Source organism: Convolutriloba macropyga, chromosome 6 (genome assembly GCF_964194025.1).
Source record: "Convolutriloba macropyga chromosome 6, txConMacr16.3, whole genome shotgun sequence".
NCBI classification, from domain to species: domain Eukaryota; kingdom Metazoa; phylum Xenacoelomorpha; order Acoela; family Convolutidae; genus Convolutriloba; species Convolutriloba macropyga.
The window spans coordinates 66,703,679-66,729,553 of record NC_134473.1 but is presented as its reverse complement, the minus strand read 5'-3'; the positions used below and the strand labels follow the sequence as shown (position 1 = coordinate 66,729,553).

The 25,875-nt window shown below is 31.5% G+C and overlaps 1 protein-coding gene across 1 annotated transcript; it reads left to right on the top strand.

Moving 5' to 3' along the window:
• Positions 1-17,626: 17,626 nt before the first annotated feature.
• LOC142341146 (ganglioside GM2 activator-like) lies at positions 17,627-24,729 on the top strand. Its single transcript, XM_075392040.1, has 5 exons — positions 17,627-17,778; positions 19,967-19,982; positions 21,010-21,145; positions 21,552-21,719; positions 24,422-24,729. The coding sequence occupies exons 1-5, from the start codon at positions 17,726-17,728 to the stop codon at positions 24,694-24,696; spliced, it is 648 nt and encodes a 215-aa protein (XP_075248155.1). The 5' UTR covers positions 17,627-17,725; the 3' UTR covers positions 24,697-24,729.
• Positions 24,730-25,875: the final 1,146 nt, after the last annotated feature.

The following is a 25,875-nucleotide window of genomic DNA, read 5'->3' as shown; positions in this document are numbered from 1 at the left end:
TTTTTTATACTTATATAAATATATATAGAAACGACATCACCTTCTTGCAAACCTATGAGGACGTTTATGTTTGATAATTATACTTTTCCACCAACACATTTTGAGCATCACTGAAATGAGATTTAAGGTATTGGTTTTATTTCTGTTTTTTACCTTAAGAGGACATAATCTGATAAAAAGAATGCACTGTAATTTTTAATACAACAATCACATTTATTTTTCAGTACATTTTCGCACAATAATTAAAATAATGATCAGCAAAATTTGGTATAAATTTCCACCTCGCATATTTATCATATATTGTTTGAACTTTTTTAAAAGTTATTTACTCTTTGAAATGAAATCACTTATTTTCACTAAAGTTATTTACAAGAAAGGGCCATGGAAAAGGTATTTACAGGAAAGGGCCATGAAAGAGCGAGAACAATTCTAAGTTATTTCTAGTTGAATAATGTAAATATTGCACTGTTGATTTAAATCCTAGAAACTCTGCTGTACTTTAGAACTCAGCAGCGCACAAACACAATAGTGAATAAGATATCAACATTGTAAATATTGTTGGTATTATCAAACTGAATTGTAATTTTTTTTAATTGACGTGATGATCTGTAATATGCGTGCACATATTGTTACAAAAAACATCGGGTTTTTGCTTTCAAGCTAAAAAGGCCCGGTGATAACAAAGAATTTAACACAAAGGTTAAATTCACAGGAAGAAAACCTGAACACAGTTTAAAATGTGACCTGATACAAAGATAGCACTAAGCCTTATAAAAAATTTTAAAAAAAACCAACGTGCTGTTGAAGATCGAATAAAAGGAATAAAGACCAATGAACGGGAAATGGAATCATTTGCAAAAATGTTTTAACAAGTTTGATGCAGTTTAATCATCTATCGACGACTCCAGAAGACTATCAAGATCACGTTTTTCGAGAAGTGTTAGAATCAATACACAAAATATATCCACATAAAAAAATTAATTGAGCTCATGAAGTTGTTTTCAATAAGCCAAATGGTGGCAATAAACTTGACTAGAAGTGAAACGAGAAAGTATAGAAAAACATGAAGTCTTAAGTCTTGTAGATCTTGAATATGAACTTAGAATACAAGAGCAAGAATTGAATTAATCTGGTTGAAACAAAGAAAGATTGGATCTATTCTGCTCCCTCCCCCAGTGTTTTTATGACCCCCAGTTACAAGTTATATGTTGTTATATAGCACGTTACTTTTTAAAAAATAGCACGTGCGCCTGGGGATCATAAAAAATTTATGCTCACTAAGCGGGGGGGCCCAAAACAGAAAATATCCCAAAGATTTATTAAAGGAACACTCATATTTTTTATCCTGCTAAATGCTCATGGTGCAAAACAGCTTTTGTATTCAATCAGATACAAAAAATATGAACTAATGATAGTCATTGTCTACAAGTTTTCGATGGTTTTTGAACCCTATAACATAGTTGTAATAGATCCCGCTTCGTTGGAGAATCAAATTTAATAGATGAAAAACACCATTATATCTATTCTGAGTTAAGAAAAAACATGAAACAGTTAAAAATAAAACAACAATCGATGTGTTTAATTTGAAAGAAGCTAAAACTATTAATTTTGTTTTTATTAACCATAACGATTCGGATAGAGGTATTATTCTTTTTTATAGTAACCATTAAATGTTAGGTAAAGATTGTTAGCTACTTACTTATCCAATTTAATGTTAGTTTTCACCCGTAGTTTAAAAGATATCTTTTCATTTTTCAGCCTCTAGTTTTGCATGTGTAAGAATTTTCAATATCTTCATCTAAAATTAATGTTAAAATGTTTGTCATTGACTATCTTGTTGAAAAACATTATTGCAGGAATATTTTTGAGCCCACTTTGTTATTGTTCATATACTCTTCTAGCTATGAAGTGCTACTGGAAATAAGCTGCACACTGGGAAGGAGCTGTAGGGAAAACTACTGGGACAGATGACGTTATACCTCTCCCAAAAAACTGAAATTGATGACAGTGTTCAAGCTGGGAATATCTTTCAATATAAATTCATTCATCTCCGCAATCTTAATATAACCTCTTATTTCTATTTACCTTCTCCGTATAGTTCAGATTTTCACTCTAGTAGTATCCTCTAACAACTTCAAAAACATCATCGTCCTTGCTTTAATTTTCTCTGCCCATCAGCAAATGGAAGTAAATTGGTTGTCAATTAGGCTTCATACAAACTTATTATCATCAATTTCTTGCTTTCATTTATTACAATTGATTATAGTTTCAGTAGAGACTTTCTCACTTAAATTTTTTGCCTTTCTAACCTCATAATTTGGTTTTTAATGTTTTCGTTCCAGGTTATGTTTTTCACTTTTTTACTCACTTCTTTTTTATCTAACAGTATTGATGTAATTCAAAACCGTTGAATGTCAATTTTTATGCAGTTCACTAAAATTTTTACCGAAATTATCAACCACGTTAGTAAATACTTATAAGTTGTTATCAGAACTCTCTATATTAACAAGTTTTTTTATTATTAGAAGGAAAATTTTCAGTTCTTACCATTATATTTCTTTTTCATATGAAGACTATCATTAGCCTCTAGGAACAATTGTTTCAGTTTACTTATTTTTACAAAGCATGTTATTTCGTCTGACTGTTGTTGTGTTTTTTTGGTTCTTTTTCTTGTCATCTTCAATATTTCGTTTATTAAGATCAGGGAAACAATTCTAACTGATTCTAAAACTTTATTAAAAACTTATTTAGATTTTTAGTTAAGTTATTCTACGTCATTTTGCTTACCTTCTATTACTTTGTCATTTTTATCCTCCGTTTTAGATAAGAAAAGGGTTGTGTTTTACTAACTATAGCGTCTGATTTGAATGAAATTTTTAGCTGCGTTTTTAAAAGAGTTACGTTTTTAACCTATTTTAAAATATTTTGAAAACATTTTCGACAACTTTAGTTTTTGTCTTCTAATTGAGGTAGCAAAGTAGTAAGTTTTCTCTCGACTATTAGAAGCATTAAGTAACAGTGTCTTCTCGGTTGCTTAATTGACACCTTTGTTATATGTTACAATACCATAGTGGGAAATTTTACCATTTTACCATTACCATTGATAAACCTCGCTATATAAATTATATGCAAAATCTTTCTGCTAGGTTTCTCTATAAGTTCACCTGTCAATTCTGTATATGTTGAAAATAGTTGATTGTTATGTTCTTTATGTAAAGATTGTAATGTTCTGTTACTACCTTACTACATTTTTCAACTCACATTTTTGCAGGTTATCTGTCTGCAAATATAAGTTAAAAGCATTTTTTCTGTTATACCGCTCTTTTAAAGCAAGTGCCCAACCATACTTTGCAAATATGTCTATAACTTTCACTAGGTATTTACTTATCATTGCACTTAATAATAATTTTTTTAAAATTAAGCCTGCAGGTAATTTTTCATCTGTTTATAGTGGTATATCTCTTTCTCTTTTTGTATTCTAATATTTGAGAACAGACTACCACTTTATCTGGTTAATGTAAAATGTCCTGTAGTCGTAGATTTTTCATCAACGCAGTTTTAGCTTTACTCATTAAACATATTCGATCAAGTTAACTAACTGTAATGTAGCTGCATTTTCTTTACTTTGTAACTTTTTGGTTGTCTTTTGCATCTCATCATATAATTCATCAGGAACAGTTTTTGTTTCTAGTACTTTTATTTCTATGTATACTGCTAAGATATTAGTTTGCCAAGGACAAAATGCCTTTTTTAAAACTATTAGAAGCCCACTGGCTCACACTGAAGCTTTGAGTGGGAATAAAATTTCATTTAGTTTTGTATATGTTTGCTTTTATACTGTCCACTTACAATTTGTTGCTAGACAAAAAGTTTATCTAATTGTGGTATTAATTACTCTTCTGGGCCTTTTTTGTGATTTCGTTTTATATGAGAATCAACAACCTTAATCTTAGGTTTTTCTTATCAATATCTGACGTCGGCATCATCTGTAAATGGTTATTTTCAAGAAAATTTACTTTTCATAGAATATCTATTGTTACATAGGATATCATAATTTTTTTACTTCTGTATTCCTTTGTCTCTAAAAGTTTTCTGAAGGTATAATGATTTTTAAATTTAATTATTTGTTACCACTTATGCTCAACTTTTTCTGCACTAAGTTTTTGGTACTTTTGTTTTGCTGCATTTGTAAGCATTTCGTTGATGTCACTACGGATTGTGGTGCTCAGTAATGTGTTAGGTCTTAATGAAATTTCAATTAACTAAACTTTTTACATCACTAGGTCAGCCCTGAGAACTTTTGAGTTATTGACTAGATGTTGACATTTTTTTTCGTCACTCGTAGTAGGCGTTTACAGCCCAGCCAATCTGTCAACTTAAGCGCTGTAATAACTTTGCGGAGAGATTTGCAAAATAGTTTCCACTGAACGGTAGATGCGGCAAGATAATTGACTTGTAAAATGTTAATCTCATTTCAAAAGAATTTGATACCTAAAAAGATATTGAAAGCGATTAGTGGTTACCATTCTGCTCAAAAAAACATTTAGTTGGTTTAGGAATGTCCAGTTAGTATCTATTTGCTTTCCTATTCTAATTGTTTTTCAAAATATTGACACTGTGAAACACTTAACTGACCTCTGTTTCGAACATTCATCACTTAAATTGCTCGATTTTCTTGCTTTTTAAAATATTTTGATACTTCGCCATATAACATGCACAAGTGCCCTGTTTAATCTAATACCTTTCTTAACATATCCAACCATATTTTTGATTAGAGCATGCTAAGTTTTTGTCGAACAACTGTATAAATTATGAAGGAGTTGTACAGATTTTTTAATAAGTGACAATGATGCAATTAGGTTGTCAAAAACCTGTTTACAATTTGTTTAAAAAATTTCCAATGTGTGTGTTGTGTTAAAAAAGCGCTCAATTATTTAAGAAGTTCGAAATCGATAACTTTTGAATAAGTTGATATATTAAAACGTGCGAATTTGGCAAAAATTGTAAAATGTGTTTGGCCAATATCTTTCGTAATTTTAACCCTGCTGAGAACTTTTTGTAACTTTTTCTACGCATAAAACACTTGTCCTGCACATTCGCCAAACATTCTTTATAAATTCAACACTTTCAATAATTGACTCTGTCGCCCTTTCCCGTTATTTTTCCTGCGCTTATTGTGTTTGAAGCATGCGAAAGCCCTTTCAATGTTGAAATTTCTCACTATAGAAAGTTTTGCACAAATTATCACAGAAAGTGCTTAAATTATTGATATCTCAAGAGCGGAGTTCGTGAACGTATTTTGAAAGTTTATTTTATTTTTGTTTAAAAAATTGATGAATTCCTGTGGGAAATTTTTTGAAAACAGCCCATGTTGGAAAATTTTCCAAGTATGGGATTGATCTGAGCAATTTAATGAAGTCGAAATTTAAAAGTAAAGCAAAAGTTAAGTCAGAAGTTTGTTGAAGGAGCTGATTTCTTTAAATATGGAAATTAAGTGAAGATTGTGATTCAATGGTGCCGCCGTCTTCTAATTTATTTGCGTCAAGAGGTATAAAACATGCCAAAGCTTCGATTTTCTTTAATTTTTTAAACAAAATTTGGGTTTCAAGTATAAACTGCTAAATTTAAAATAGACAGTTTAATTTCTCCCTTTCTTACCTAAGTTCGGTAATTGCTAAGACGTTTTGCTTTTTTTTAGTTCCTCTTGAGTGGGGAGGAACTATATACTCAAATGGGGTTTTTTGTGCAGTCAATTTTCACCGATCGATATATTTCATCGTGGAGAATTGTGAGTGGTATCATTAATAAGCCCGTCCAGCGTAGAATATGGAATTAAGAAGATTTTTGGAATTTCGTTTTCTAGAGCGGGTTGTCGTGCTTTAAATTTTTGTGAAGATTAGATCGATTTGTGTTATTTTTACTCATTTTCCGGATTTTTTTTGCTAAAATATGTGGCAATTGTTAACAATAGTACTGTTTATTTCAATTTTTCAAACAAAAAGGGATGTACTATTTTGACAAAGTTTTTGGCCAAAATTTTGGCTAAATATTTAAAAATTCAGCCTATTTCATCAAAAATTGCCCAAAAAAATCTTCTTTAGTCCACTTTGATAAATTTTGCCGCATGTACACAGGCAAAAACAACTAACACAGTTTTTTAGAATACAAAGGGAGCTAGTATGACTTCCATTTTTTTGGAGGTAGTTTAGAATAAAAATTTTGCCGTTTTTTGTTAACTTTACTCCATAATTCTAAAAAACGCAGCATTTAATTTTGATCTTTTAACTGACAAACTATCTAGATCTATAACATTTGATACAATTGAGTGTTCTTCATGGACAAACAGCAAGAGCAAGGCTTGTTTGTCCAATCTTGAACAGTTGCAATCAAAAGGCAGTTAGTCATTCTATTCTTTAAAAAAAATTCGATCTTTTTTTTGTTAATTAAAGAAAGATCAATTCAAATCAAGACTCACTGTTGAAAGGTCTAGTTGGCTTCCTGGGCAGTTCCAATTTATTGTTTTTAGTTTCTTTACTCGAAAGATATCGGTCATTTCGAACCATTTTAAAAACGCTTGATTTTTAATTAATAAATGGCTTATTGAAATTTGCAACTATTTTTCTCTTAATTTTTTAAATCAAATTATAGTTTAGTGTCTGCAAAGAAAGAATACTTCTTCTTCCTACTGAACTAAATTTTCTTCTTTTTCTGTTTTTACGCTTTAAAAATGGTTTTCTGGTTCGGAGACTACCAGATTTCACAATTGGTTTTGATGTTTAGGCATTGGGCAATTTTTAAGTTTTGTCAAAATATTGCAATAGTAGCAGTCCACAAATTACTTTAATGACGTTCAAAATTAGACAAAATTGAACATATAAAAGTCTTAAAAGGCATATATATATATATATATATATATATATATATATATTGGTTTTAACTCTTTGACACCCTTTTCCTTTTCTCTTAGAATTCAGTTGAGTTTTTCACATTTGTCTTTAACTATCGTTCCTACTTTGTGTTTTGGGTCATATGAAATTTCCTGGATCATAACAAGTCTTCTTATTTTTTTGGACTAATAACTCAGCCTTTATTCCGTTTTGAGTAAATAACTGAGAACTTCCCGATTTTGAAAACAATTGTTTTCAAAAATTAAGCATTAACTTTTCGTTATTGTTCATTTTTGTCTATTTGTTACCTAGTCTCTTTAATTGCAGGTCACATATGACATTAATGTTCTCGAGTGAGGGTGCAAGTGCAGAAAATCATATGTATTCAAAGAGTTCGTTATGAATTTACTGGCTTTGACACAGGTATTTTGCAAAAAAAGTGAACTTTTTTTATTTCTGCTTATATTTGACGCATTTTTGTAGATGTAGGACATATTCCGAATAAATAGAGATCTCAAGTGCTTCCCTCAGACAAAAAACGAGTCTATTTATTTATTCCATTTTGTAGCAAATGGCTTTTTTGACTAAGAAAATGACTGTTTTCGGAAAATATATAAGTTATTACTCAATTTTGCATTTTTTTTCTCCTTTTTCTTGGTTTACTTGTTTTGTTACATTTTAACATTATTGAAAAGTTATATACCAAATAAATGGCGTTCAAGAAAAATTAAATTGAACCTAGTCTGAGAGGAGGCAAAATATAGCTTTACGGCTTCGAGAGCGGTTTCTCGGAGGTTTCAATTGAATTTTTGTTTGTTGTCTCTATTTGTTATTCTTTTTGTAACCGCATACAAAAAAGAACAATTACAGGTCTTAATGCCCTCCTATAGAGTTGTTTGTAATCAAAGCCAAATTGGATGTTTTCAATTGCTATCTAATGGTTTTCTTCATGTTGAAATTGATTGGTTTTAAAAAAATAAGCACATTTTTATTTTTGCTGTTTTTTGTTATTTTTGTGTATTTGCTACCGAGCCTTGTTTTGGAGTGGTCCCATAGCTTTCTTAAAAGTGATGTACAAGTTTTTTTGGTTTAGTTTTAGACTTATCTGAATCTAAAGTCTAAAGAATGGAAGTCTAAATAATTTTGACTTTAGACTAAATAACTAAAGTCTAAAGAATTTTTCTTCTAAGGAATGAACATAAAATTTTGGATTAATTTAAATTTTGTTGTATTTGTTGTCAACTTAATTTTGTCAACATGTAGCTTAATGTCAACAAAAAAGAATAGTTTTTGTTCCAACTGAATTAAAAGGTTTTCCGTTTGCCGTTTAACGCTTTAAGGTATTATATTCTAATTTGGAGTCCACTAGATTTCACATTTAATTTTTGGTGTTTAGACGTTGGCCCGTTTTTCAGGTTTTTTTTCTTGTTTTATCACAATATCATAGCATTGACAGTTCAAATAATAAATCAATAGCGTTCAAAATGAGGCACAATTGAATATATAAAAGTCTTCAAAGGCACAGAATATTGTTTTAACGGCTTCGACGTCCCTTTCTCGAAGATTTTAGTTGAATTTTCAACATTTGTCTTTAACTGTCGTTCTTACTTCTTCTTTTTAGTCGTACAGAAATTCCTGGATAAAAACAGGTCTCATTAACTTTTCTTGGAGGATTAATTGAGCCTATAATCCGATTTGAGTAAACAGCTGACGGCCTTTATGACTTTGAAAACAATTGTTTTAATAAAATAACTTATTAAAAAAGAATAATTTCTTATTTCTTTCTAAATTTCACATAATTTTCATAGACGTAGGACATAACTTGAACAATTACAGTTCTCAAGTGCTTCTTTTGGACATAAAAAACGAGCCTATTTGTTTTGTGTATTTCAATTTGTAGCCAATAGTTTTTTTGACTTTGAAAATAATTGTATTCGAAAAAACTAAAAGAGGTACTTATTTTTGCCCCATTTTTTTTCTTTTCTGGCTTACTCGATACATATTCTCATTATTAAGCGGTCAAATACCACATTTTTTTGGCGTTTGAAGAAGGCTCAGTTGAACATTTTTTGGGATCAAAATCTGGCTTAATTGCTTCGACAGCGGTTTCTCGCAAGTTTTAATTAAATTTTTGTTTGTTGTCTGTATTTGTTGCTCTTTTTGTAACCGCATACACAAAATTAATTAATAGGATCCTAATTTTCTCATATTCAGTTGGTTGTGATCAAAAACAGGATGTGTTCAATTGCTATCTAACGGTTTTCATTATTTTGATATTAATTGTTTTTTTTTGTTTTTATTTGTCTAATTGATACCGAGCTTTATTATGGAGCGCACCCATAGAATTTCTATTAGTGGAATACAAGTTAGGTTGTTTAATTTCAGACTTATCTGAAGCTGTTTTCAAATAAATAACAGTTTTTTCTTTTTTAAGGAATGGAAAGAAATTTTTGGATGTAATGGATTATTGTTATTGCTGTTAGCTTAAATTTGTCAACTTGTAGCTTTGTGTCAGAAAAGAAAGAATACATTCTCCCTACGGAATTAGGTTTTTTACTTTAGCGGGTTTACGGGTTAAATTATGGTTTTCTAGTTTGGATACTACTAGTTTCGACAAATTGTTTTTAATCTTTAGGAATTGGCCAATTTTTCACGTTTTTTTTTCCTTGTTCTGTCGCAATATCACCTTATTGAAAGTTCACAAAAATCAAAAAAGCGTCCAAATGAAGGCACAATTGAACATATAAAAGTCATTAAAGGCATAGATTATGGTTTTAATGGCTTCGACACCCCTTTCTCGAAGATTTTATTTGAAATTTTCACATTTTTCTTTAACTATCGTTCATACTTTGTGCTTTGGGTCATATGAAATTTCCTGGATCATAACATTGGACTAATAATTCAGCCTTTATTCCGTTTTGAGTAAATAACTGAGAACTTCCCGACTTTGAAAACAATTGTTTTCAAGAATTAAGCTTTAACTTTTCGTTATTGTTCTTTTTTGTCTATTTGTTACCTAGTCTCTTTAATTGCAGGTCACATATGACATTATTGTTCTCAAGTGAGGGTGCAAGTGCAGAAAATCATATGTTTTCAAAGAGTTCGTTATGAATTTGCTGGCTTTGACACAGGTATTTTGCAAAAAAATGAACATTTTTATTTCTGTTTATATTTGACGCATTTTTGTAGATGTAGGACATATTCCGAATGAAGAGAGATCTCAAGTGCTTCCCTCAGACAAAAAACGAGTCTATTTATTTATTCCATTTTGTAGCAAATGGCTTTTTTGACTAAGAAAATGACTGTTTTCGGAAAATATATAAATTATTACTCAATTTTGCATTTTTTTTCTCTTTTTTTTTGGTTTACTTGTTGCATTTTAACATTATTGAAAAGTTATATACCAAATTAATGGCGTTCAAGAAAAAATCAATTGAACCTTGTCTGATAGGAGGCAAAATATAGCTTTACGGCTTCGACAGCGGTTTCTCGGGAGTTTCAATTGAGTTTTTGTTTGTTGTCTCTATTTGTTATTCTTTTTGTAACCGCATACAAAAAAGAACAATTACAGGTCTTAATGCCCTCCTATAGAGTTGTTTGTAATCAAAGCCAAATTGGATGTTTTCAATTGCTATCTAATGGTTTTCTTCATGTTGAAATTGATTGGTTTTAAAAAAAATAAGCAAATTTTTATTTTTGCTGTTTTTTGTTATTTTTGTGTATTTGCTACCGAGCCTTGTTTTGGAGTGGTCCCATAGCTTTCTTAAAAGTGATCTACAAGTTTTTTTGGTTTAGTTTTAGACTTATCTGAATCTAAAGTCTAAATAATTTTGACTTTAGACTAAATAACTAAAGTCTAAAGAATTTTTCTTTTAAAGAATGAACATAAAATTTTGGATTAATTTAATTTTTGTTGTATTTGTTGTCAACTTAATTTTGTCAACATGTAGCCTAATGTCAACAAACAAGAATAGTTTTTGTTCCAACTGAATTAAAAGGTTTTCCGTTTGCCGTTTAACGCTTTAAGGTATTGTATTCTAATTTGGAGTCCACTAGATTTCACATTTAATTTTTGGTGTTTAGACGTTGTCACAAATCATAGCATTGACAGTTCAAATATTAAATCAATAGCGTTCAAAATAAAGCACAATTGAATATATAAAAGTCTTCAAAGGCACAGAATATTGTTTAACGGCTTCGACATCCCTTTCTCGAAGATTTTAGTTGAATTTTCAAAATTTGTCTTTAACTGTCGTTCTTAGTTCTTCTTTTTAGTCGTACAGAAATTCCTGGATAAAAACAGGTCTCATTAACTTTTCTTGGAGGATTAATTGAGCCTATAATCCGATTTGAGTAAACAGCTGACGGCCTTTATGACTTTGAAAACAATTGTTTTAATAGAATAATTTATTAAAATAAAATAATTCCATATTTCTTTCTATATTTCACGTAATTTTCATAGACGTAAGACATAACTTGAATAATTACAGTTCTCAAGTGCTTCTTTTGGACATAAAAAACGAGCCTATTTGGGTATTTCAATTTGTAGCCAATGGTTTTTTTTTACTTTGAAAATAATTGTTTTCGAAAAAACTAAAAGTGGTACTTATTTTGCCCCTTTTTTTCTTTTCTGGCTTACTCGATACATATTCTCATTATTAAGCGGTCAAATACCACATTTTTTTGGCGTTTGAAGAAGGCTCAGTTGAACATTTTTTGGGGTCAAAATCTGGCTTAATTGCTTCGACAGCGGTTTCTTGCAAGTTTTAATTAAATTTTTGTTTGTTGTCTGTATTTGTTGCTCTTTTTGTAACCTCATACACAAAATTAATTAATAGGATCTTAATTTCCTCATATTCATTTGGTTGTGATCAAAAACAGGATTTGTTCAATTGCTATCTAACGGTTTTTATTATTTTGATATTAATTGTTTTTTTTTGTTTTTATTTGTCTAATTGATACCGAGCTTTATTATGGAGCGCACCCATAGAATTTCTATTAGTGGAATACAAGTTAAGTTGTTTAATTTCAGACTTATCTGAAGCCGTTTTCAAATAAATAACAGTTTTTTCTTTTTTAAGGAATGGACAGAAATTTTTGGATGTAATGGATTATTGTTATTGCTGTTAGCTTAAATTTGTCAACTTGTAGCTTTGTGTCAGAAAAAAAAGAATACGTTCCTCCTACGGAATTAGGTTTTTTACTTTAGCGGGTTTACGGGTTAAATTATAGTTTTCTAGTTTGGATACTACTAGATTCGACAAATGGTTTTTAATCTTTAGGAATTGGCCAATTTTTCACGTTTTTTTTCCTTGTTCTGTCGCAATATCACATTATTGAAAGTTCACAAAAATCAAAAAAGCGTCCAAATGAAGGCACAGTTGAACATATAAAAGTCATTAAAGGCATAGATTATGGTTTTAATAGCTTCGACACCCCTTTCTCGAAGATTTTATTTGAAATTTTCACATTTTTCTTTAACTGTCATTTTTACTTTGTCTTTTTAGTCGTATGAATTTTCCTGGATAATAACAGGTCTCATTAATTTTTCACGTTTCACGGTGGAGTACTTGAACCGATGTTCAGATTTGAAAAAAAAACAGCTGCTGGTTTTCATGACTTTGAAAACAATTGTTTTCAAAAATAATATTTTAACATCGCTTTCTTGCTCTTTTTTGTCAATTTGTTACCCAGTCTCGTTAATTACATGTCACATATGACATTATTGTTGTTGAGGGAGAGTGCGGTTGTAGAAAAAAATGTTTTTAAAGAATTCGTCATGAGTTTCTGGCTTCGATGCAGCTTCTTTGCCAAAAAATTAAACTAGTTTTTTTTTTCATTATATTTTTAACGTAATTTTGTAGACGTGAGACATATTCTGAACAATTACAGTTCTCAAGTGCTTCTTCTCATCAAAAAAGAGGCTATTTGTTTTATTGCATTTTGTAACTAATGGCTTTTCGTCTTTGAAAATAATTATTTTCGAAATATACAAAATGTTTTACTTATTTTTGCTCATTTTCTGTTTCTTTTGGCCTACTTGTACCGTAACCTCGTTATTGAGTGGTCATATACCAATTTTTTGTCTTTGAAGAAGGCTCAACTGAAAATTTTTGTTAGGCAAAATATGACTTTATTGCTTCGACAGTGTTTTCTCGCAAGTTATAATTATATGTTTGTTTGTTGTCTCTATTTGTTACTCTTTTTGTAACCGCATACAAGAATTAATTATGACAGATCTTACTTTTTTTAGCGGCGTATGTAGTCAAAAACATATGAGATGTTTTCGATTGCTATCTAATGGTTTTCATTATTTTGATAATAAAGGTTTTTTTTTAAAAAAGCCAATTTTTTAACTTTGCTGTTTTTTGTACTTTTTTTCTAATTGATACCGAGCTCTTTTATGGAGTGGTTCCATAGATTTTCTACTAGTGAAATAAATGTTATTTTGTGTAGTTTCAGTCTTATCTGAAGCTATTTTCAGTTTGTTAGTAATTTTCTCTTTTTTAAAGAATGGACAGAAAATTTTGGATGTAATTTATGCTCGTTGTTATTGCTGTCAACTTAATTTTGCCAACTTGTAGCTTAGCGACAGCAAAGAAAGCATGCATTTCTTTCCTACTGAAATAAATTTTAATCCATTTGCGCTTTCACAAGTTAAGTTTACTTTTGGATACTACTAGATTTCACAATTGATTTTTGATTGTTAGGAATCGGCCCATTTTTCACGTTTTTTTCTTGTTTTGTCACAATGATACATTTTTGAACGTTCAAAAATTACATTAATGGCGTTCACAATTAGGCACAATTGAATACATAAAATTCTTTAAAGGCAGAGATTATGTTGTTAACGGCGTCGTCACCCCCTTTCTCTAAGAATTCAATTGAATTTTTCATATTTGTCTTTAACAGTCCTTCTTACTTTTTCTTTTTAGTCGTATGGAATTTCCTGGATAAAAACAGGTCTCAAAACTTTTCTTGGAGGAATAATTGAGCCTATCTTTTGAATTGAATAAATAGCTGGTGGCTTTCATGACCTTGACAAAAATTGTTTTCAAAAATTAAAATTTTACTTTGCCTTCTTGTTCTTTTTTGTCTATTTGTTACACCGTATCGTTAATTATAGGTCACATATGACATATAATTGTTGTCCATTGGCAGTGCAATTGTATAAAATCAAATGTTTTTATGGAATTTGTTATGAACCTACTGGCTTCGACGTAGTTTTTTTGCGAAAAAAGTAAACTAAACTTTCGAATTTTTTGACATATTTTGAATATTTACTGACCTCAAAGGCTTCCTGTGGACGAAAAAATAAGTCTTTCAATTTATTGAGTTTTGTAGCTAATGGATGTTTTGACTTATGTTTTGAAAATAATTGTTTTCGAAAAATATAAAAAGTATCACACAAATTCGCCCTTTTTCTTTTTTTGTCTACTTACTACATATTCTCATTATTGAGAGGTCATACACTTTATTTTTATTAATCGAACAAATCTTAATTGAAAATGTTTTTTGGGCAAAACTATGACTTTACGTCTTCGACAGCGGTTTCTCGCAATTTTTTTATTGAATTTTTGTTTGTTATCTCTATTTGTTGTTCTTATTGCAACGGAATACAAAATTGAATAATGACAGGTCTTAACACCCTCTTGTAGAGGCGTAAATGATCAAAAACATATTGGATCTTTTGAATTGCTATCTAATCGTTTTCATTACTTTGCAATTGAATATTTTTAGAAAAATTCAGCCAATTTTTTAACTTTGCTGTTTTTTTTCTGTTTTGTCTAATTGACACCGAGATTTATTATGGAGTGTTTCAATTAACTTTTCTAGTAGTGAAGTAAAAGTTATTTTGCTTAGTTTCAGACTTATCTGAAGCTAATTTGAGCCTGTTAAAAATTTGTTCTTTTTTAAAGAATGGACATAAAATTTTGGATTTAATTTATGCTCGTTGTTATTGCTGTCAACTTAATTTTGCCAACTTGTAGCTTAGCGACAGCAAAGAAAGCATGCATTTCTTTCCTACTGAAATAAATTTTAATCCATTTGCGCTTTCACAAGTTAAGTTTACTTTTGGATACTACTAGATTTCACAATTGATTTTTGATTGTTAGGAATCGGCCCATTTTTCACGTTTTTTTCTTGTTTTGTCACAATGATACATTTTTGAACGTTCAAAAATTACATTAATGGCGTTCACAATTAGGCACAATTGAATACATAAAATTCTTTAAAGGCAGAGATTATGGTGTTAACGGCGTCGTCACCCCCTTTCTCTAAGAATTCAATTGAATTTTTCATATTTGTCTTTAACAGTCCTTCTTACTTTTTCTTTTTAGTCGTATGGAATTTCCTGGATAAAAACAGGTCTCAAAACTTTTCTTGGAGGAATAATTGAGCCTATCTTTTGAATTGAATAAATAGCTGGTGGCTTTCATGACCTTGACAAAAATTGTTTTCAAAAATTAAAATTTTACTTTGCCTTCTTGTTCTTTTTTGTCTATTTGTTACACCGTATCGTTAATTATAGGTCACATATGACATATAATTGTTGTCCATTGGCAGTGCAATTGTACAAAATCAAATGTTTTTATGGAATTTGTTATGAACCTACTGGCTTCGACGTAGTTTTTTTGCGAAAAAAGTAAACTAAACTTTCGAATTTTTTGACATATTTTGAATATTTACTGACCTCAAAGGCTTCCTGTGGACGAAAAAATAAGTCTTTCAATTTATTGAGTTTTGTAGCTAATGGATGTTTTGACTTATGTTTTGAAAATAATTGTTTTCGAAAAATATAAAAAGTATCACACAAATTCGCCCTTTTTCTTTTTTTGTCTACTTACTACATATTCTCATTATTGAGAGGTCATACACTTTATTTTTATTAATCGAACAAATCTTAATTGAAAATGTTTTTTGGGCAAAACTATGACTTTACGTCTTCGACAGCGGTTTCTCGCAATTTTTTTATTGAATTTTTGTTTGTTATCTCTATTTGTTGTTCTTATTGCAACGGAATACAAAATTGAATAATGACAGGTCTTAACACCCTCTTGTAGAGGCGTAAATGATCAAAAACATATTGGATCTTTTGAATTGCTATCTAATCGTTTTCATTACTTTGCAATTGAATATTTTTAGAAAAATTCAGCCAATTTTTTAACTTTGCTGTTTTTTTTCTGTTTTGTCTAATTGACACCGAGATTTATTATGGAGTGTTTCAATTAACTTTTCTAGTAGTGAAGTAAAAGTTATTTTGCTTAGTTTCAGACTTATCTGAAGCTAATTTGAGCCTGTTAATAATTTGTTCTTTTTTAAAGAATGGACATAAAATTTTGGATTTAATTAATGTTTGTTGTTATTGTTCATTGATTTTCTTGTTCGCCTTGACTTGCTTTTCTAATAATGGCTGATCTCATCTATGCAATGTGCATTTTTGACTCCACTGAGTTAATTGCGTTGGAAGCGGTTTTTTTGTTCACACACATTTATTTAAAAAATACTTGAATTTTGGGGGTTTTCTATCGGTTCCTCATTTGGTAGACATTTATGCCAAAAATGCCGTTGAGCGTGATCGGAACTTTTTTTTGCGAATGCATATTACCAAGCCTCCTTGTTCTACTGAAGACCCTATTTAAAAAAATTTTATCGTTTTAGGTACAATTCGCACAAATTTGGAGCACTCGTCTTACAATGTTTCTAACTTTTGTTTCAACTCCTTTTTTCGGCCTTTTTTGCTCATATCGGCTGGCACATCAACGCCTCGAACACTTTGTACTTTTGAATGAAAGACTGATTGAACTGCACATATGTGGCTTCAATATAATAAGAACGTTTTTTTCTCTCTCTACATTTGAAAACTAAATTGAGCTTCTGTGATTCAGATGAAATTATAGAAAAAGGATAGAAAACCAGGGCCATTTGGAGTTCATAATATTTTCTGAGAATTTGTGCCTATAATATTTTCTGAGAATTCTACTTAATCATGTAATTTAGCATAGTATGATCCATTGGGTAGGTTTCATGGGACCTCAACAGGGGCGTTTTAGGGAAAAAACTGTTATATTCCTCGAAGTTTTTTTTTCCCAAAAAATAAAAACATGTTACTTAGTGCGTTGACGGCAATAGACGGATGTTTTGTCAAAATAATCATAAATACTGAATTAACAAGGCCCTGCCGCCAATTGCATGTGACCAAATAGACCCTATTAACTTGTTTAATCTTAGCTACCCATCACCTGGTAAACTCAAATAACCAATTCTACTTAATCGATAGTTGACACGGTCATACACAAGAGGGTTTAACGATCGTACCCAACTTTCAAGTTTCATTTATGTTGAGTTCTCATATCAAGTTGATCACGTGACTAGTGACACTTAAGACAGGCGTCACCATATTCGATCTTATCTCATCAATCTGTTTGACTTAATCGACATAAAACCCATAAAACACAATGTGACATTTCGCTTTGTTTTGTTGAGTTTCTCCCACCATAAGTTCTAGGAAAATTGGCCGAGAGATGGTTTAGCCGACAAGGAAAAAAATGAGATTCAGCCGGAGCTTAATTATGATTGGTCCAAAAATGGAATTGGTCAAAATATTTAGTCCATCCAGCCAGTACAACAGGTGTGCGGTTCGGTTGTCGCCTTAAATTCGTTTTTTTGGTTGTCGGCTAAAACCCCTTCTCGGCCAATTGGACGACCGCCCTCCAACCGTAGTTATACACATTGCGTACATTCAACTTATTTGACTATTTTGTACAAATCGCTTCATAGAACTTAGTTTGTAGCGTTTGATTCGATATTTTGTAGTCATTTGTTCATCTTCGAGAATGTTGGCCCGATTTGGGAGTTTACTTTTGGTTTTGGCGTTGGCTGTCCAGAGGTTGAATCAAGCAAAAGAGTATTTCGCTAAAAATATTTTTTGTTTTTTGGTTCTGACCATTTTTTCTTTACTTTTCTTTATTACGATTTCCAGGTATTCACATTTTTTTTTGAAAAGTTTTCTTTATTATTGCATTTCCAGTATTTGAAAAGTTCTTTTCCATTTCAATAACGCACTCGGAAAACTGTCAGTATTTTCATAATACATTGAGCAATTGAACGATTATCGCACATGGTTTAACTAGTCAGATCAAAATTAATTGCTTTTTGTAATTTGTTAACAATTGAAGGATTTTTCTACAATAGCCCCCCCTGCAAAAGGGGGCTATTATTGAATAGAATTTATGTGACCAATTTATTAACCAATCAGAGCCGACTGCTAACTTTCCACGAATGCGCATACTATGCTAAATAGAACAGAAAAAAATAGGCTAAGCTATCACAATTAGCCGAATTGGAATACAAAGCAAAAAGAATTTCCGACTGGCGGGTCGGTAGGCGCGCTTCGCCCGCGTCAAGGCTTCGCCGCGATAACCGACCCACGAGTTCCGGATTTCAACCCACATCTAATGAGAGGCATGACCGTGAACAGTTGTCCGAAGTTGCTCTCAAACTCATATTCGGCTATCAAACCTGTAGGCCATGTAATATTGTCGTAAACTATTGCAAAAGAGGGCAATTCTCTACTAAGTACAAAAGGAAGCGCAGTTGTTGAAAGGATCCCAATTGAAAATTGAATTGAATCCTGGATTATAAGGAATATATTTATATATGGTTTGAAGGATTATGTATATGAACAACAGAAATACTACCTTCATTATTTTTTCGTCTTTTATTTTGAATATATTTTGCTGGTTTAACAAATTGAATGGAAACATTTTATCAAATCGAAAAGTTGCACTTCTAGTTTTATTCCATAATTTACCAGATTTTGTGTGTGTACTTCACATAGTTTTCGACAAGTTTGAGTTGCTAACACGATTTTAATGGGCTGAAAATAAAATCGGTTAACTTATAAGATTTGTAACAAAATATCAAATCATTTTTTTCTCAATTCAAAGACTTCAATCGTTGCTAAACTGACATACTAGAACCTTGTTCTGTTTCAACTCTCTTGAAACTTACAATTTTTTTCCGTGTTCTCAACTTGAAATATATAAATCGGTCAAGATTTCCGTTGATTTTCAGTATATTTTCGAGTATAAAACTTCTAGTCAAAACGCTCAAGGATTGGTTTTTTTCAGATTAATTAACAAATACCCGAGTAGCCGGTGAAAGATTTCATTTTTTTGCCATAATTTACCACAAAATTAATCGGTCTAAAGTTTAGATAGCCCAATACCAGTTTAAACTCAGTTGCGGACCGATGCCTTTCATGCGTTTCATTATAGAAATGGCGGGTTGGTTATCGAACCCACCCTCCCGCAGGCCAAAAATATTTCTCGATCTATATTCTGATTCTATTAGATTTCATAATTTTGTTCATTTTGATATTGCGCTTGGTATATTATTCTTAAGCATAGAAAGTTATTACTCATATTTGATTGGTTAATAATTGGCTCGCCAAAATTTTTCATAAAGGATAAGCCCCCATTTCGCTAGAGTGGGACCCTTTTAGTTAAATTGGAGGTTTTTCATCAGCTTTCTTCGAAAACGTCTTTTCGGAAAATTATTTCGGACAAAAATACCAATGCCAATATAACCAATGTCACAAAGTACCCAAAATGGCAAGGACGATTATATAGCATAATGTTTGGCTAGTGCAACTCCCATGCTTCATGGGCCATGTCAACTCAGTGGCCCGTGGGACTTGATATCAAATTATCGCAACCAACATGAGACTAAATTATCCGCCTAACTCTGATGAAAACATTCTTGAAATACCGAGTGCTAATTTGTAACCGGATTATTGAACGAAAAGTTCATAGGTTGTAAATTGGGCATAATGGCACATTAGGTATTTTGGCATTGAGTATATTGTCATGCAGCCATTTCGATTGTTAGATATATCATATGTTATCAATTGTTCTCAATAGTCATAATCAGTCGAAAAAATAAATTCAATTTCAGATGCCAAGTTAAATTAAGTTTTAAAATTTTTGGAAGTAACCTTTAGTAAAATGTTTTAACCAAACATAATGCCTTATAATACGTCTTTCTTTCATGGATTCAATCTCTGACTAATTCAGCGACTTCATCAACAAGGTGAGAAACCTGCGCTCAGGTCTAATTTTTGGTGTCCCGCTTTTCCACCCCTATTCATTTAACCCCCTATCATTTAACCCCGATTTATTCACCCCTGTATCATTTAAACCCTCTATCTTTTAACCCCTCTATCATTTCACCCCGATTTTAATCTTTCTATAAAATAAGGATTATTAAAATAGCAAAATAATCATTTGGCCATGCCTCAGCGGCACGTGGGACTTGATATGCAACCATCAAAACCAAACGTGGGATTAATTTATTCACTTAATTATGAAAAAACATGCCTTGAATGTCGATTGTTAATTGGCGGGATGAAACGATAGAGGGGTGAAAAGATAAAGGGGTTAAATGATAGAGATGTAAAATATTGTGGTGTTAAAATATGCGGGGTTAAATGAATCGGGGTGAAAAGAAGTAGAACCCTAATTTTTGTCTCCATCCCCTATTTTCCTATTTAAGAGATCTCTTATTTAGCAATTTGGTGCTGGCGGTTCTTCTTAATTAAATTACCAACAATCGATCAAGTATCCTAAAAAGGGATAGAGTACTGCCAGAGAAAATCTGACGTCGTCTTAAAGTCTTCAATAAATTCGTATAAACGAAAAAAGCATATAAGCAGCTGGGCAAGAACTAATAAATTTTTCATTGATATTTTAGGTAACTTAAAACTTAATTAAAATCCGTAAATAACCAAAATGAATAATAGCAGGTGAGACTATTTAAGATTCAAAATATCGGAACTTTGATTGAAAATACCTGAAACGTATTATTATGTAAAATTTTTTGTGCTTAAATTTTTGAAAAATTAGCACATTTTTGCGCATTTCCTAGCAAACTTTGCAAAGCTCTCTCGGCCCTGGTGTTGAGTCACGCTTCCACCACCAGAAACACGCTCGTTCATGTTTTAAAATGCCATATCTCAATAACTTGACCTATACCTAATCTCGAAAAATTTTGTTTCGGACGAGGGAAAACTGAAACAGATGTAACCGGCTTTGGATCGAGAGATATTTTACTATTATAGGGAGTGGGAAGTAAATATGGGAATATCGACGTGTCCAAGTTGGCAGAACACGTGAAGGAGCTGAGAGATGAGATGAAACAGAAGATTAAGGAGAAAGTTGAAGAAGTGAAGGACAAAGCAGCAAACAGACCTCCGGGTTCAAATTTGGGCTATCTTTTTGAGCCTGGGAATAATCGCGTTTGAGAAATTATAATATAACAAAGATTCGATGAAAACTTTAAACTTTTGAAAACTGTAATTTTTAAGATATGTACTTACAAAATTGAATTGAATACTGTTTGTGGCTTAGTTTTAGACGCAAGTAATTATGATTAAAAAGTATTCAAAGCGGAATTCAATTCTAAATCTTCATATAAGAAAAAAATGCCGAAAAAGGCGTGCGATGTAATGGAAAACGACTTTTCATCAAGCAAAATTAATTTTTTACTCTGGTTAACAAACAAAAAAGTATTTAAGCACTGTGAACATTAAGAGAAAAATAGTTATCTATTATTAAAAAATACAATTTGATCCCAAATTTGAACGAAATACCGACTTTGAAGTTCTCTACAATGTGATGGCGTCATCGAGTGACTGTGATGCTGACTTATCCACAGCAATAATTCACTTTGATGACCTCAAATTCTCCCCACTGACCATACAGGTACCTGGAAACATCACTGTGTCTGCTAAAGTTACCCTGGACAAAGATCTCTCTGCACCCATCACAGGTGTGTTCCAATCATGATTGTTCCCACCCCCACATTGTGGGGGGGGGCTTGACTATATGTTCAATTGAGTTTTATTTGTTCAGATAGTTTTGGCCGATCGATATAATCAACGTAAAAAGACATGAATGGCGTTATTTAAAAGCCCATCGAAAGCAAATTAAAAATTTAATTTTTGTTCAAATTTTATTGTCATCGTGGAGTTAGACAGTTTTTTGTGAATATTCGACTTTTTACAGTAATTTTGTTCATTTCTAGCGTAATGTTCAAAAGTTTATATATTTTTGCACAAATATGTTAATATTAGCAAACGTTCGTGATGTTAATAACCACGGGACCCAATTGCTATCATCAGATTTTTTTTTACAAATGAAAGAATTTGGATAATACTAGGGAGCCATCTTTTTCAAGAACTTTATATTCTTTTTCCACTTTTTAACCTCAATGAGAATTCGAATAGAAGCAGTGACGTCGGTAATCTGGTTAACCGCAGTGAGTTCATTGGCGAATTGAAAAGCCATGATGGATTGAAAAGACACAATGTTTTTGTTGAAAAGTTTATTTGTTTTTGTGACTCTGACGTTAGGATGTCGTAAAATGCTGTTGAATTTATAACTTCTGCCTGTATTTTTAGTTATCTTTGGGGTCTGATCAATAAAGGTTATTTTATGAGAAGACAATTGGATTATATATGCAGGCATACTTAAACTTTTATAGCTTTTTCTTTTAATATTTTATGGTTTTTACAATTTCGTCCATGTGTTTTCGTGACCTTTTGATTAATTTCCGAGTGTTGCTTTTGCTTGTTGTTCTTTTTGCTCTCTAATTATTAAACTTCAATAATGGCAGGAGGAGACTAATGAACTATAAGTGAATTCGCATACTGTTTTTAGTCAAAAATTTCCATCGTTTTGTTGCTTTGACACCAAAGGTATTCTTGTTGGGCCTGTCTCTAGTTTTGCTCATTTTCGTTGTTCTTTTTGTGGTATCATCACTAAGTCCCATTAAAGAAAACAACATGGGTCAGCTTAGGGAGCCATTAATAAACTGTTAGTTGGCTCCTGACTTTTTTTTTACAAATTTTTATCTTTTCTATTTCTACTGATTCAATTGATATTTTCAAAATTTTCAAACTCATTTGGTAGAATTTTAGTTGAGAATTTCTGTAAAATAACAGTTGACTATTGAGTTTTGTTCGTATTTGCTTTCCGTTGTCCTGAATTTTAGAAAACATTATTGTTTGAAATTAAGTTTGCTGAATTTGGATGTTGAACTCAAGTTCTAATTGCTGTAGTTTGGAGAAATATGTTAATTACCAGACCCATTCGTTGTTGCTTCTGCTTGAGAAATTGCTTTGTTGAATTATTCTCTTTTAAAATTTCTAACAACCTTTGTAACAGTTCTTTAATTTTAGAGTTTTGTGAATTTTGCCTCCACTTTTCTCTTATATGTTAAACTGTCGTGTATAAACTGAAACGTTTGCCCTTCTCGCTTTGTTGCGTTGATCACACTTCATTTCATTTTCATTTTTTAACATCAAAAGCATCTCATATTTGAATGCTGTTTTTTAATTTTTTTTCGCCTGTTTTTTTATTTTTTTCGCCTGTTCTGCAACTTTGGTTCATTGTTCTGGTGGTCAGATCGTCGGCGTTTTTCAAGATTTTCAGCCAAATTTTTGAATTTTTTTCTGACCTTCTGCTTTGATTCTCAAGTCGTTTTTTTCAACTCATTTTTATCATTTACCCGTTCAATTAAATAGAGTCTAAAGTCTCATTCAATCAAATTTACCCTATATACTGAAGAAAATGTAGATCAAAAGGCAAATTTGAAAGATCAGTATTATATACCCGCAAGTCCTAACAATAAATATAAGTGCATTAGAGTTACAAAGTTCATCAGAGTGAAAGCTATATTTTCTTAAAACTAATAATATGTTGTATTATTTTTTATTTATTTTAACTTTTATAACGTGAATTGTGTATAATTGTGTGCTCAAACCAAATCTTCAATAACAAAACCAAAATATTTAATATTCGAGTCTTTAATATTATAGTCCCCATTGCTCAATTATGGCGTATGGTAATGAAGGGTATGCGGTTTATGACCGCACTAAGTTTGATAGATATAATGGAGAAAACCCGATCATTTTTCACAATAGCAGAAACATTGAATCTGTTCTGTGTCCTATACTGGAAAGAAAGAAAATATTAGTTTTGATCTGATTTTTCTGTCACTTCAATGGGTCATCTTTTTGCTTTTGATAGTTCGTCTCAAATACGCTCTTTATTATCTCAAATACGAAGTTTTTTCACAGTTTTTTTCACTTTCTTCACAGAATATTTTAGCTTGAATTTGTAAGCTAATCCGAATGTTTGTAAAAAAATTCAAAGTTATACAAAAAAATTATAAAAATTGTACACATATTTACAAATCTGTTTATAAATTAATTGGAAGTCCCGATTTTAAAAAAAAAACTGGCACTGTCTTTTTTGCAATTAAAGTATTTTGTAAATTTTTATACATTATCCATTTCTTACACTGGAACAGATGTCCATCTTTGCAGGCATAATACTTTGATGCCACACAAGCACACTTGCTATTTTTTCACAGTAACGTCATTATAGCCCATAATTTGTAAATGGTGGTCATAAACGGTGGCCCAAACAAAAAATAGATCCAGTTTTTTTTTAACTTTTTTTTTGCAGCTGTGGTGTCGATCAAGAAGAGAGTTCTGAACTGGTGGGTGACAGTACCCTGTACCTCGGACAACGTCGGCAGCTGTACATACGATGACGTGTGTCAGTACCTGCCCAACGAGGGCAAATCTGACTCGGAACCCTGCCCCAAAGAGTTCTCCGATGCCAACCTGCCTTGCAAATGCCCGGTTTCGAAAGGTAGGCACATCTTGTTGAACTTTTTCAAGTCTAGATGCTACATATATAAAAAACAAACTGCGTATTGCTTTTTTCGGTTGAGCTGAATTCCAGCGTGAAAACATTGGGCTCAGCTTAAGTCTTTGTATAGGTCATTTGGAATCTTTTTTATACCATATTCAGTCGTTCATGGACTTTTCATTAGTGTATCAATACGTATTGTTGAAGTTGACGGCTTCTTCAGAAACTGAAGCTGTTCCTATTGATAAAAAGCAGGGTATTATGAACTTATTATGATACTTATTAGGATAAATTATACTTCCCATTTTTGATTAATTCTACACTTTCCGAAGTTAAATACGCGGAATGCGTTAAATACGCGAAAGACGGAAGTTGTACATTAAAATGTACCCCTTCGTCAAACTCACTTTCTTGTATAAAAATATTGAAAAAAGAAAAAGTTTTAACATTTCTTTTCATAAAAATTATTTAAAAAAAAAACACTCGGGAAAAGAAGGATATCTTTCATAACGCACAAATTTAGTAATCTAACTCAAGCATGCTTATAAAACATGCGTTCGAGAACAGAAAGAAAGAAAAAATTCCCCAAATATTGAAATTACAAACAAAAAATAACAAATAAATACAACAGTTTTACTTGTTTCAACCCCGATTTAATTAACACTCCATAATTTTGTACAGTATATAATAACACCAATCATTTCAGCCCGCAATTGAACCCTGACGTTTAACAGAGCAATACTATTATCTCCTCCGGCCTTCAAATGAACAATTAGCAATGTCAAAGTTCAAAGGTCCTAAACAACACAAAACTACCGATCAAAGCTACCGACTTAGTGCGGCATTAGACAGCTTCCGTTTGCGTAAAATTGAAAACTGAACAGGCCATATTTGAGCTTTTAGGCCTTCGATCGATATAGAAAATTGAGAAGTCTGATCTCATTTTGTTGCACTTTCATCTGGAAAAGTATGAGAAGCTGTAGTAAACTCTAATATGGAAGAACAGGAACTTTCCAACAGAAACGATCTAACCTAAAATTAAATGCCGATTTTTAGAGCAAGCGTCAATCAATGATTCAAAGCAGATCTTAACCAAGTGTTTACCAGAAAAGTCAAGGAAATCCAGATTCATTGTTTCACTAGCAGCTATGCGGTGCAAGTTTCATTTCTACATGTTGTTCCATCAACAAGAAGCCCCATTGCAGGGTTAATGCTGCTGTTGACTTCTTTATCGAGCCACGATTTGAAGCTTTGACGTATTGTCG

Bases quoted from the DNA above. Each gene is read 5' to 3' on its own strand.
- LOC142341146 (XM_075392040.1), top strand. From the start codon at position 17,726: ATGTTGGCCCGATTTGGGAGTTTACTTTTGGTTTTGGCGTTGGCTGTC. The intron at 21,146-21,551 runs GTTCAAATTTGG...CCGACTTTGAAG, and splicing joins AGCAGCAAACAGACCTCCGG to TTCTCTACAATGTGATGGCG. The intron at 21,720-24,421 runs GTGTGTTCCAAT...TTTTTTTTGCAG, and splicing joins TCTCTCTGCACCCATCACAG to CTGTGGTGTCGATCAAGAAG.